Source organism: Gymnogyps californianus, chromosome 2, assembly GCF_018139145.2.
Source record: "Gymnogyps californianus isolate 813 chromosome 2, ASM1813914v2, whole genome shotgun sequence".
Classification (NCBI taxonomy): Eukaryota; Metazoa; Chordata; class Aves; order Accipitriformes; family Cathartidae; genus Gymnogyps; species Gymnogyps californianus.
Window position 1 is genome coordinate 133,985,726 of NC_059472.1, and position 14,727 is coordinate 134,000,452.

A 14,727-nucleotide genomic window follows, 5' to 3' on the forward strand; every position below is an offset into this window, starting at 1 on the left:
ATAGCACCTGTGGTTTTAGCTGCAGAATGATATTGCAAGTTTCTCCTTCATTTTCATCCCTCTGAACAGAACCTTTTTGTAAAAGGCCTAATATGCATAACATATGGCCAGTGGGAAATTTTCCTGAATCCCTTGTCACTGGAAAGAGCATTGGGGTAAATATGTCTCTTAGTAACTTTATGCAACTACCTAGATCTACAGTTGGTTTTATCCAGTGATTAATTTTAGTTTAATTATTGATAAGATAATGGGTTTGAATATTAAAAGGCTATTAGCCAGAACTCCCTGTTCTAACCAGCTTCTTTAAAACATCCTTGCTATGTTTGTCTTTGAATAATAAATAATATTAATACTTTCAAAAATACATGATGCAATTAAAACATATATGTTTTAAAATATTCTGAAGAAATTAACTCTAGTACTAAACAGTAAGCGAAAAAAAAATTACAAATTATCTGATTGCTTCAGAATGCATTAAGAAACTCCCTTTCAACACAGGCTTAGAGGAATGAGTCAAGAAATCCTGGAAAAAATCTCTCATAGCAATAAAGACTAAACCAAAACCACCATGGCTAATCTTTAACATCCTAGGACACTCCCTCTGAATGAATACTGTGTACTACTGTATATCAAGATTTTAATTCACAATGCTGATTTTCTACCTGAGCTAAGTAAAATCAGATTTATGTGTGTCCTTTTTTCTTTCTGAAAAGTAGAAAAGAAAATAGATTTGCCCAATTATTCAATCTTTCTGGAGCTAAAGTTAAAAGGGATTGTTCCATTCCTAACTTATTTTCTCTGGATCTGGTCTCACAAATGAGATAATCCCAGAGAGTTTTAGCTTTGAAAGCAAAAGTGAGTGATTTGACTTTCCCTGAGTTTGTGACCCAGGATTACCTAGTAATTAAAGAATTAAGCTGGTAGACCAGAGATAGTGGTTTTGTTCTTAGCTTTGCAACTATTGTATTTTAGTAATCCGATGCAAATAATTGAACCTACTTCTCTTCAGTTTACCCCTTCACAAGGTGATATACTTATACATTTTGCAGGTGTTTTATGTACGTGCCTGTACTTGCAGTTTAGACTGTTCTACATGATGTTTGAATGGCAGCCAATACGAAAAGACAGAGTAACAGAATAATATTACTCTCTGCAGCTCACTTACTCTAGTGTTAGAAAACATGCCATAGCCAGTGTTGTGGTTTAACCCCAACCAGCAACTAAGCACCACGCAGCCGCTCGCTCACTCCCCCCACCCAGTGGGATGGGGGAGAGAATCGGGGGGGGGGGGGGGAAATGGGGGTTGAGATAAAGACAGTTTAATAGGACAGAAAAGAAGGAAAAATAATGATAATGATAATAATAATAATACAATTACTATAATAATACTAAAAGTATTACAATATACAAAACAAGCGATGCACAATGCAATTGCTCACCACTTGCTGACCGATGCCCAGTTAGTTCCCAAGCCGCGATCCACCCCTCCCAGCCAACTCCCTTCCAGTTTATATACTGGGCATGACGTCATATGGTATGGAATATTCCTTTGGCCAGTTTGGGTCAGCTGTCCTGGCTGTGTCACCTCCCAGCTTCTTGTACCCCTCCAGCCTTCTTCCTGGCTGGGCATGAGAAGCTGAAAAATCCTTGACTTAGTATAAACACTACTTAGCAACAACTAAAAACATCAGTGTGTTATCAACATTATTCTCACACTAAATCCAAAACACAGCACTATACCAGCTACCACGAAGAAAATTAACTCTATCCCAGCTGAAACCAGGACAGCCAGGACCCTGTATCTACCTGCGTAGCAGTAAATAATTGCAGGTCCTTTTTTAAGTGCTTACGTAATTGCACTTGTGGTCTGGGGCTATTTTAAATGCAAGGATGAAGTTGTCTGTGATTCACCATGTCCTTTGTGCAAATGAATTGAAACTGTTGTTCCTCATCGATCGCCTGGGGAAAATCCCTAAAGGGGGATGAGACTGTGTTATTCAGAAATTCTCTGAAGTTGGGCAAATCGGGAGCAAAGATGACCTGGGGAAGCGGACATGAAGAAACTGTGTTGAGATCAGTGAGTTTACAGAACAGGTGGAGTATGAGTCCTCATTCCTCACTCTCTAGCCTTGAACATTCACTTGGGTGCATTTTTTATTTACTATTTGCTTGTAAAATTTATTACATATGTATGGTAGTATGGTATCTACTATCGTGCCTTCAAATCACTGTGTCCATGAGTAGAACTACAATAGTTGCTACAACTTTTAGGTTCAGCCTACGTTGTATTTTCCCTTCACTGGACAGAATTTGGAATTTGAAAAATTGAAATAATTTTCAATCCCAAGAGCCATGGGCTTTATCTGTTTATCTGGCTTATCTAGCCAGAACTAGCTCTAGCTCCCTTCTAAATCTCCAGCCCTACTGGTGCAGTAGGAAAGGGTTCACCTTCCCTTCACGCCACCACCATCAAGGCAGTATGTACTCATAACTCCTACTTCCCCTTCTGCAGCGAGGCTGTGACTCTGCTTAAATCTTCCTCCCTTTAAAATATACTTTTTTGTCACAAACAGCATGAAAGATAATCTTTGCCTCATCTTCTGGTAATGCTTAAAGACCCCAGTAATGTCTGGGCTTCCCCCCTTACTAGTCACAGCAGAAGTATAAAGGAAGATTCAGTCCCTGCCTGGAAGATCTTCTAATCTAATATGTGATGGGAAGCAACATGTTTGTCATAAATCAGAAGGCATAACAGAGGAAAGTCTCCCCTTCTTCTTCATACTGGGGAGGGAATGGGAGAAACACTTCACCTTCACAAAAGTAATGTCTGGCCTTCTTCCTTGGTAGTCAGGACCACACCAGCACTTTCCCAGGTATTAACATACTCAGCTGCTCCTTATTTAGTTCTAAAAACCTTCTACTCATTCATGATAATTCCTTCATTATAACTACTGATAAGCACCAAACTCTGCAGTATACCAAGATTTCAGTTTTGTCACAACCTAAAATACATAGAAAATGGGAGGAAGGATAACAAGTGATGCAATGACCCACCTACAGTGAGGACGAGAGACTGCTTTAGTGTGGCTGTTCCAAAAAAAAAAAATTGAGCATCCTGACTCATTGTTTGTTTCTAATAACCCCAAAAGATTAATATGTTATTTTATTTTTACCCAAAACAAATAAAATCACAGTGTCATATTAGCTGTGTTGTACAAGTTAGCATCTGTGACACAATTGCATGTGAGTTTCTTTGTTGAATGAACAACGTCACCAGGTACCTGAAAATGAGCTATTTTCTTGAATTCTAAGGGGAACAAACAAAGGGAGCTCAAATAATATTTAAAAGCCTATATGTAAATTCTCCAGTATGTAGTGAATCCTGTAATTGGAAAAGACAAGCTTACACAAGATTTTGAAATAGCCGAATGCTTGCCTTTCCCAAGTTTTTTCTGTCAGAAAGATAGATTCTCTCATCTAAATTGGCAGCGAGCAACACCTTCCGCCATCTTTGAAACATTTTCTAAGGAAAATACAGATTCAGGAGCGTTCAAAACATTCAATCTCATACTTACCAAAAATATGAAAAGGAAAAACAAGACAGATAACTATTTGGTATGGCACAGATGATTAGAGATATGTTAGACCAGCAATGTTTCTACTAAAAAATTCTCAGGTTAGTCTCCTTCCCTGCACACATACACATATGAATCAAATAAATGGGTTTAAAAACATATAATTTATGAAAAAGTGTTTGGGCTTCTTTACCTTCTAGCTGTTGAGCCTATAAAAAGGATCTGTATAACATCAGTTTAAATAACTTTAATGTTGATGTTAATATAATTATTGCTAATAACATCATGAAGTGTTAAAATCAGTTACACTGACATTAATGATATCTTTTTATTCTGTAATCCAGTCAAAATGATTGTGTGTAGCGCAAAGCTACTGGGAAATGCATTGTTTTCCTTATGTTTCAAAATTCTGAAAATTAAACATTTTTGAGAGGAGTGTACTTTTAGATACCTCATTGAAGACCTGCCCTGCTAAAGCAGACTACAAATTATAAGACTTCAAATATTCTAGATTGCTTATACATTTGGATTAAAGTAGCCCAAATCATTAAAGATTCTAGCCATGCTTGAGCTCGCTGCCAAGCAAAGTTAAGGCAGCTCTGAGCTGTTATGCCAGAGCAAGGCCTGGGAATGGATAGCACTAACTGCAAACGAAAATGGGCAATATGGTTAAAGAGGGAGAGAGAGAAAAAATAAACCAACTGTGAGAAGTGGGATTTTGGGGTAGAGACAGCTGAACCTAAGGAGGTGAATAGAAGACTGAAGCCCAGGGAGGTAAGACTAAACCATGTTCCACATGGAAACTGAGGTAACAAGCCCAAGAAGTGGTGACTGGAGCAAGGACAGTTTTAAGGGAGAAGAGATGGGACATAACAGTGTATCATAACACAAAAAAGAGACAGGACATTGATAAGGACAGACCAGAGGGGATAAATCAGGCTGGATCTAATTTGTCGGAAGTGAGAAGTGCCAATAAGTCACATTCCCTTTGTAGACAGGAAGAAATCGTCCTCTTCTCAGTACGCTTTTGCTGCCAGCAAATATCTGTGAAATCTTCCGGCAAAGTATGCCATCTTCCCTCAGGTCCTGATGGCGGGGGGGGATAACATTTGGCTTTATAGGTTTAAAGGCAGCAAGTAGCATGATGGATCTAAAGATTTCAGCCCTGCCACAAACACACGTGAGGATAATGTGATGGAACATAGGATAGAAGCTTTCATTTTGCAGTTTACTTTAAAAAAATCTAGCAAATAACAATAAAACTGGTAGGTATTTTAAAAATTACATTTGCAGAATCAAACCCTTTAAGTTAGTAAGCCACCTGATTAACGTATATTACATTTAATTCATATAAAAATTGTATATCACCTGTGGACGGGCCTAGTAGCTTAATGGGATCTTCTTAAGGTAAAAAGGCTGTCTAACACAAATGTTCCCTAAAATTAAATCCTAGATAACTCAAATTGGAACCCTCAATTCCAATTTGCCATTTTGTTCTACTTGCCATAATTGGTCTATTTCTATTTGCCATATTGTTCTATTTCTGCTTCCTATCAGCAAACAGAAACAATACTTATTCAGTCCACATCTATCAAGCACATTGATATGGCAGCTAATACAGCATGAGAAATTATTTTGAAAAGCTCACATGAAATTATTAATCCTGTCTTTAATTCATGGCTTGTGTAGCACAGAGGAAAAAATGAATGTGAAACACTGAGCAACAAGATGGAAAGAAAACACTTATAGTTTTATTAGCAGCTTCTAATGTGTTGAATCGGAATTAAATTGAAATTCAGTGGGAAAGATCCTATGTGATACTGTAATTTGTGGCTATTGTCATAAATATGCACAAAGCCACAAGCTGTTAAGAGGATATTCAGGACTAGCAAGGAAAAAATTCCAGATCCTTAGGAGAATAACAAAGCCAGAAGCTAGCAAGGCAGTGAATGGTTGAGAAGCTTGGCAAAGAAGACCCGTTCTTTAGAGACGAGTTTCAGTGTAGGCCTCCTTGCTAGTTGCAGGAGATGCACCTGTGAACTATGAAAAATCATCTGGTAATTCCAGATTCTATAAAATGAAGCAGGTAATGTCCAGATTCTAAAAAATGAAAACAAAATAAAAGGTAGAAGATCCTACCTGGCATGTGTACTCAGTATCAGAAGATCCAAAGCTGAGTAGGTCAAAAACCAAAATGGCTCATTTGACCCAAGATGGTCCCACCAAATAAAAAATGGAGGCTACATAGAGGATTCTGGTAATGAATCTTAGTCCACCATCATACATACATTTATTCTGTTGATATATAAGCAAAATCTATAAGTAACTATAGCTTTCAGCCTGACATTTCCCTGCATTTTACAAATTGTGAGAAGTGGAAGAGAAAAAAACATTAATTAATGGCTCTAGTACATAATTAAATAATAATAAAATTAGTTAATTGTAATAAAGACTTAGAAAAAATCTAGACTCCTAGGTAAACAATACACACTTTTATTGCATTCCATTCCACAAACAATGTTTATGTAACAAAATCAAGGTGCAAGAAGCTATGTTTAAATAACATTACATTTTTTCATGCACACTGATAAAAAGCCAGGAAATTCAAAGTTAAGGTTGACGTTCCAACCTTAATACATGTCCTGTTCTCAATCCCTCCCACCCCTAAGGTTATGATTAAGGAAAAAAGTATAATTCATAAAACTTTGCAAGCATGATGAATCATGTCACATCCTAACCACAACTATTCATTTCATTTGTCTATGATTTACCCAAAATTGCACTTTCAAACTTTTTCTTCGTCATTTGGTCCTGTATGGGGAAATATCAACAGTTACTTCTTTAAACTCTTCAAATGGTGTGTAATACAGCTGTAAATAGAAATGAATTGCACTTTACTGGCAGAACGTACTTAGTTTTATTAGTTTTTGCCCAAAATATTGAGTTTTGCTAATGATTTCCTGTGTCGGGGAACAATGATGTTACTGAATGTCACATTTTTGTCAGGGAGAGCCAAGTTGTGAAACCTGATCTTTGTAAGTAGGTGCTTGTATTCAAATTGGAGTCCTATTAAAGACAGACTGTGACACAGGAATGCATTCATACAGTCAGATGCACGTAGGATCAGTGCCTGAAACTACTTCTGGGACCAGACTGTGATGCTTTGGCTTCACTGGATATATTCTAGTTTTAAGAACAGAACTGGTCCCTACACTGGACTGGTACGCTGGACTTCACCTGCTTTGCAAGGAGAGGGCACTCACATATACCATCAACATAAGGAATAAAGTTAATTCTTACACTGCCTGTACAGGTAAAGTATTTGGGAAAAAAAGGTTGCAGAGAATTCTTACAGACTCAAATTCTAGTCACTGCACCCAAATATATCCAGTTGTGTTTGCCCACATACTGTGGATATATATCTTACTGGATTTTTCTTTAGTGTTTATGCACAAACTACTAATTCTAGAGCCAAGGTTCATCCCAGAGGACTGAAGTTATCTGAGTTAGAAGCCAGTATCCCCAGGCTCCTTAGACAGTCTGTCAGGAGAGACAGACTTCAAGGGGACTGCGGAGTCCACTACAGGTGCTCAGATCTCTGCAGGACTCGGAGTGTCTCCATGATGACTTGACACTTGGGCAAGAGCCAGCAGTTAGATAATAAGAGCCCATTTCTAGTATACATTTTATTTTTCTTAACTGATGGAGTCAATCAATTCTTTCTGCATGCGAGACCTGAAGAAGTCAAAGTGAGGTAACCTTGTCCTCATCTCTGTACACTTCACCTATCTCCAACATACCAAAGGGTTTCCCAGCTGTTTCAACCATCAAGGCACTGCTTCTTCTGCTCTACATTAGCTTTGACTTTGACTTCAGCAGTATCCTTCTTTCTGGTTTCATTGCAAACCACTCAAAACAGCACTGACCAATTCATCTGATGCTTTTTGTTTGGCCTCCTTCAGCTTCACAACTGACTCTGACATAGACTCTTTGAACATAGGCTCTATCACAGTCCAATGTTCCCTGCCTATATAATCTCATAATGCATTGAGATATCAGAGGTCTCCTTTACCCTTCCAGTGATATCACATTCAATCACATTTTGCTCTGCTTTCGTCTGAATACTACTACATTCTTCTAGTATCAAAATAACCAGTCTTCAGCTAGCTTTGCTTAAATACTTCCTTTTTGTACTAATTCATCAGTGGTGCCCATAGTGCCTTCCTCTCCACCACTGATTAAGCAAGTGTCAAGACAAGATATTGTCCAAACTCTGCCCATTCCCTTGCAAGCTGGCCCCATCTCCACACATATATACTACATTGATCTGGTCTGGTCTGGTCTGTCAGGAATGCAAACTGTGAGCTCAACAGGACAGAAATTGCCCTGTTTTTTGAGGTAATGAGGTCCATGGACATTACTGTAATTTTAAGGTTTAACAAGAAGATCAGACAGCTGCAATGTCAGTAAGTTGAGAGAGACAGCATTAGTCTGCTACACACTATATCTGTTTCTGCTATTCAGGCCAGAGTTTGATAATGATAGCAACTCTCTGACTATTAATGGATCAATTAAAGGAGAGAAGATTTTTCCCATTTTACAAGAAAAGTGTGTAGACTTTTTTTTCAGTTTCATATCTAACTTTTTGTGGTTTCTAGAGTAGACAGTAACTTTCAGCTCCTTGCTTACTGAGTCATACCTGATGGACAGTGCCCCCTTATTTCAGCATCCCAGGATCACCACTGACTTTCCAGTGCAGTACAGGTCACTGTTAAAATCTATAACAACTCAATCAGTAATGCTAACTCATCAGAGTGGCTGTCTTTTCCTGTGTGATAATGTGGAAAATTATCGGCACAGAGAGTCAGCACACAGGGTTATAAAAGGAGTAAAACTATTTCCATAGAAGCACGCTGAATTAAACTGCATCTTGCCCTCATTCCTGCTAGTACAAAGGATATTGGATTTGTTATATAGGGAGACTTGTTAAAAGACATTGATTTTCAAAATCAGGGACATAATCAGGGGTGGGCAGAAGAGGATATAGATGCTTTTCTGATAGGGCTAACAGATCAGAAAAGCTGTTGTGGTGTGGGTTTTAAACCCAAACCCTACATGAGCATCAAGAATCATATCATAGATATTTCTGAAGAAAAATAATTATGGAAATAGCTGCAGAGTGGCTTGAAGATGTAGCCATCAGTGCTCAGCATCTGTAAGCATCTTGTGAGCAAATTTTTTTATGATAAACAAGTGAAATGAAAAGGTAGGATAAGAGGTGAGTGAAGGAAGGTAAACAATCATAAAGCAAACTGTATTCTTAGGTAGAACAAATCTAGAACACATGTTTGAGCACCTAATCTGGTCTGAGAAGATGTCAGAGTATAAAGCAGCCTCTCATGAGAGTTATTCCTGCTTCCCCTACATTGTTGCATTGTCTGTGCACAGAAAACTGTCCCCTGCAGCATTGGATATTCATTATGCATTTCCTCAGCTCCATACTTTCCCCAATGTGATAAAAATCACCAAATAGGAAAAAATGTTCAAAAACATGCCTCAAATCACAGTTCATTGAGCTTATTATACATAGTTTAAAGCAGTTAATATAAGAGAAAAATCAATATTTTAGCAAAATTAAGAGGAAAAAAACAAGAAACAAAGCAGCAACAAAAAAAATCAGTTTGACAGGAGGATTCACCTTGGCTACAAGTCTTCATTTTCTGCTAGGACCTCCCAGTCCTGGCTTAGTTCTGGCTTTAGTGCTTCCTTTAAGGATTCAGTGACAGGCACACCCTGCATTAATCTTTTATGTTTTATGTTATATTGCTTTGTGGTGCAATACTGGCTCAACAACATTCTCCCTTTACGTTCTTGCAATATAAAACGGTTCTGGTTCTGGTTGTTTTTGTAGTTTGTGTCCTGCAAAAATCTGAAACTAGAGATGTGAGCAAGAGTTTCTTTCTGAAGAGACCGTGGTGGGGGGCTCCTCTAACCCTCTTCTAAACGCCGATTTCCCACACGACGGGAAATTCGTGTGAAGATTGACACAGAACTGACGAATTCACATTTCTCCATTCATTTCTTTCATTATCTGAAGTATTTGTATTTCCCTGATAATTTTGCACCCTGCGGTGACACATCTTTGCTGGCATTTGTCCTTAATTTATACCTCCATGTCTTTAAACGAAATGCTTGCCACCTCCCCTAAAAGGAGCTCAAATAAGTTACATTCCTTTGCAGATCGATTATAAACATTTATCTGATCTTTTGTCCACCGACCGTTTTTATATAACACTTAACATTTAGAGCTCGTCAACTTACTGTTACTTTTGGATGCTGTCTAGTCAACACTTCTCTTAACAGATGTTTTACAACTCCTCTTTGCCTTATTAGTTCGTTCACCAGGTGTTTTAATGAACGATATTTGTCATAAATAAGCACGTCTCTGAGCGACTGTCTCCCTCTTCGCTAAGAAACCTCTTAGCGCTGGTAAGAATAAAAGCAGTCTCCCCGCTATTTGCTCTTTATTTAGCCTTAGGCATGCCATTAAATGATTAAAGCGGACGCAACGCCGCCGATCACTTGCCCTAGCAGCGGCGATGGTGGCGGTGCGACAGGATGGGGAGAGGCTGGTTGTCGGCCCGGAGGAAGGGTGGGGAGGGAAGGTCCCCCCTTCTGCAGTGCCGCCGGGTACCTGCCGTGCCGCCCCGGCCGCCGGGACCGGCTGCGCCCCGCTCCGGAGCTGTCCAACGTAGCTGCGCTCCCGCTCACCTTCCGCGCCGCGCCGCGCAGCCAGCGCCCTGCCCGCCCCCCGCCTCTGACAGCCCGCGGAGCCGGGGCGGGGGGCAGGATGGAAGGGGAAGTGTCTTTCCCGCGGCATCTTTCCCAGGAAAAGGGGATGCGCACACTGTGTTGTGAACGGCGGCAGATCCCGGTCCGCGGTGGGAAATGTTTGCGGTCCTGTAGGCAAACAGGAAGGGTTTTCGCGGAGCGGGATCCTTCGGCCGCCCCCACCCGCCTCCTTTGATCTGATGGGCTTTGAAAAGCCCTTAGAAATTAGAGACTAATTAGCCCCAGAGCGAGAGTGGCAACAATGCATGACAAAGGGGAAGATTAGGCTTTAAGAAGGCAGTGCAAGAGTAATGGCCAGCCACTCCTCAACGAGCTGTGTGCACAAATCGTGTGCCAAAGAAAATCGATCCGATTCAACCTGGGTGTGTCTAACACTGCCAGGGATTGCCAGGGCCAGGCTGTTTATTTAGAGACAGTCTACGGTGTGGGAGGGTGAAGACACAACCCCTAACCTCTTCCAGCCTCCCAAGACAAAAGCAAAACAATCCCCAACGTCCGTCCCCAAGGAAACCTTGATCAAAGAAAGGTATTCAGCGGTGTCGGGTGTACGGGTGTGTTTATATGCATTTCACGGTATTTTGCGCTATGTATCCAGCGTTATCAGTGCGTGCAGTCAGGTTGATTCCTCTGTGCACCGCCGGTGACCGGGACGGCTCTACCAAAGGTGTGAGAGCAACCGCTGCCCTGACTAGGACCAGCTTATCCTCGTCTCATGGGCAGGAGGAAGGAGTTTCAAAGCAAGTGCTTTGAGATTGCCCGAACCGAAATGAGCTTTACGAGCCAGCCTTTTACTGGAAAGATGTTTGAACTATAGTTGAAGGGGATTTAGAGGGAATGGAGAGACGATTCCAACAGTTACTACTGGGAATGCAATATCGGGTCCCCTACAATGCTTACTTAGGCTAATGGAGGTCCTGTCATTCAGTTCCCATTGCGCTGGGATACAGGGTAAACATTCCCCGGTGACCCTCTGCGTGCAGGTCCCCTCTTCAGGACATCATTAAAAGCATACATGCACTTGCCTGACATCAATTGTCAGGCTAGCTCTCAGGGTTCAGAGATCCCGACAGAAAGCAGGAAAACAAGCCCAGTGGAGACCCGGCTCTGCTGCTGCGGGCTTTAAAGAGGCTGAAAATCGTTTGGTTGCGGGTGTGTAAGAAGAGACAAAAGTGCTCAGCAGGTAAGAGCGGAGGGTTTTGCCAAGAAGGAACTGTCCTTGATCGCTGTGACAGGATTGACTCGCTGGGGACTCCTCTCTCGGGAGCATCCACGCGTCCCCGAGGGGGCTGCCTGTCTCCTCTCATCAGCATCACGGCGAGAAATTTTACAGCCGCTCTTTCTAGTCCTGCTAATCCTGTTATCGGGGGGGTTATAAATATTAACGCCGCTGGGACTGGGGATGGGGGACCAGATTAAGCTCTCTCTGAAGTAAGATGTCAGCCAGCCTCTTCCCAGCCCACCAGCGCCCGGGGCTGCTGGATGAGCTGCACAGCAGAGCCCCGCAAGTGCCCTGCCCAGAGGGGCTGCTGGGCGCCTCGGTGCTGGATTTCGTGGCCGACCTCTCCCTGGGCACCCCCCAGGGTCCCCCCCGGGCCGGGCCGGGCCTGGGGCTCTGCGAGGTCACCTCCGGGCCTCCTTTTGGGGACAGAGCCCTGTCGCTCCGGGAGGGGATGGCCCGGGGGCTGCCCCTGGCTGCCTTCGGAGATGGAGATCCCGAAGACGACGAAGAGGACGAGGAAGAGGAGAGGATGCGCAGCGCTTCCCTCCTGGACAGACCCAGGAGAAAGCGGGTTATCACCTACGCCCAGCGCCAGGCTGCCAACATACGGGAGAGGAAGAGGATGTTCAACCTCAACGAGGCGTTTGATCAGCTGAGGAAGAAGGTGCCCACCTTCGCCTACGAGAAGAGGCTCTCCCGGATAGAGACATTACGCCTGGCCATAGTGTACATCTCCTTCATGACTGAGCTCCTGGACGGCTGCAGCAGGCAGGAGGCGAGCTAGGGAGCGCCGGGGCCCGGCGGGACGCGGCTGGGGGCCGGGCACCACCCACGGCACCGAGCAGGTGGCCCCGGGCGCCTCCCTCCTCGGGACGCAGAGCCGTGGCTCCTGCCTTGGCTTCTCACACCGCAGCCAGGACCATGTAGGTGTGGGATGCAAAACGAGGAGTGTTTGGGGAAGCGTGCGTTGGGGGCGGGAGGAGGAGTGGGGGAGAGGAGGGGTGGAGAGGCTCAGTATTTGTAGATTTGCTAATATATTTGATTTTTGTAAAGGGAAGGGAAAAAGATGAAGGTCTGAGGCCCTTTGGTTTGTGTTGCGTCGCTTGCTTGCTTTAAAATTTTTGCAATTTGTTGCTTTTGAGAAAGGCTCGGCCGGGGCAGCAGTTTGCGGAACGGGTTTCCAGCGGATTCAGTTGCCTGCCCAGCTGCCTGCCAGCGACTAGGAAAATCTCGGCGGGTGCATCTTAACCTAGCGCTTTCTGCTTTTTTAAAAAATAAACAACAACTCCCTTTTCTTTGAAATCCAGCCTGCCAAGTGCATGCCGTGTGTCACTGGGCCAGTAAAGCGGAACATCTGGACACAACCGTTTGTTGTCACGATTCTCTTCCCGGGACCAGTTCTGCCCTTGCGTGTGGGCGGCCAGAGCCGTCGCTCGCACCGAGACGGAGCTGGCGGAGGAGGGCCCGGCGCTGCTCGGCCCGGCCCGGCCCGGCCCGGCCCGGCGCGGTGCGGGGCGGCACGGCGGGGGCGAGGCGCTGCGGCTGGCCGGGCCGCCCCGCAGCCTCCCCGGCACCGGCGGGGCCCGGCTGGGAAACCGTCTGCGCCCTCCTGAGAGAGAAAACTTGTGAGCTTGTGGGCTTTGATTTTGGGGAGGTCACGGAAAGCCCTTTTCTCCCTCTCTGGATTTTTTTTCCTTCCCCCCCCCCCCCGCGCCATGTTTCATTGCTGCAAGGAGAGAAAATAAATAAATAATTTCTGAAAAGCCGGAACGGGAAGGAAGGGGGAATTCCAGGCCGGTCGTACCCTGGGGATGGGGATAGGGACAGGGTCCACCGCGGGGATCGGTTTTTTTTAGCGTTATCTACTAATACTTCGCAGCCGCTTGTTAACAGGGGCGAGAGTCAGGGAGAGTGGCAGCGGAGGGGGTGGCCGTGGCCCGGCTGGGAGTGAGGCAAGGGGCCCGAGGGTCTCCCCTAGAAGCCTCTCCGGCCCTTCCTGATGTGTCTCTGCCCTCCCGCTCCCCCCCCCCCCCGCCCGACTTTCCCTGCTCCTGGCACCTTCCCTCGCCGCTGCCCGGGAAAGACCTGGATTTCTCCCCGTATTTGCAGCAGATGGGCAGCAACCAGCCTCTTCAGGGCCCAGTCCAGCCTGCGTTCAACTTGAGAGCAAATGTCCCATCCAGGGCAGTGGTTCTGCATGACTTCGCAGCACAGCTTTTATCTCCGCTATATAAAACTGTCGCGATATTAGTGAAATCAAGATTTACCCTGGATTCAGGCTAGTATGGCTAAGATCTAAATCCCACCCTAATATCTCTGATGTCTTCTCTCATGTTTTGTCAGCTCCTGTGGTGATTCTTCCTCTTTTTCTCATTCCATTCACTTTAATATTATCATGAGTGATCTAATATCCTGTATTAATACTCTAATATTCTTTCTCTTTTCACTTGTTTCCTTGGTTTCTTTTTCCACTTGTTTTTGTTGACCTCCCTGACTCCACACATTGCATCTGCTTTCCAGTTGTCAGAATGTTTTTTCTCCAAGAGGCAGTTGGATAGTTAACGCAGCTGGATCCTCTCTAGAAACTGGGGTGTTTCACCTCTTCAGATGGTTTTGTGTTGGGTTTTGGTTTTTTTTTTTTGCTAAAAATAAAATGAGAAAAGGAACTAAGAATGAACAATGTTCCAAAATCAACAACTGTTCACATGACCCAGATGCATTTTACTGTTACCACTGTCTCAAGCAAAATGATGAAGACAAATTCTTTAAGGACAATGAAGTATGCAATTCAATATTCACTTCTTAGCACTATTTCTTTATGATCTCTATACAACTGTGCTTTCCACAGCATGATTATATATCTTTTCACATTTTTTCTCGCTCATGTCACTGGATAAAATTAGAACTCTATAGCACACAGAGTCTTAAGTTAAGAGATTCATAACGTAAACATGTCTGTAACAAATAATTCAAAAATTATTGGTTTTCTCTGCTTGGATTAATAACAAAACATTGGAATTTGTTCAAGATCCAAGGTTTTTCCATACTTGTGTTAAAGACTAGAGAAAAGCAGAAAGGAAA

At 43.3% G+C, this 14,727-nt stretch overlaps 1 protein-coding gene across 1 annotated transcript; it reads left to right on the forward strand.

Annotated features, from left to right (window-relative positions):
- The first annotated feature begins 11,860 nt into the window (after positions 1–11,860).
- On the forward strand, positions 11,861–12,430 carry FERD3L (Fer3 like bHLH transcription factor). Its single transcript, XM_050892748.1, has one exon. The coding sequence runs from the start codon at positions 11,861–11,863 to the stop codon at positions 12,428–12,430; it is 570 nt and encodes a 189-aa protein (XP_050748705.1).
- Positions 12,431–14,727: the final 2,297 nt, after the last annotated feature.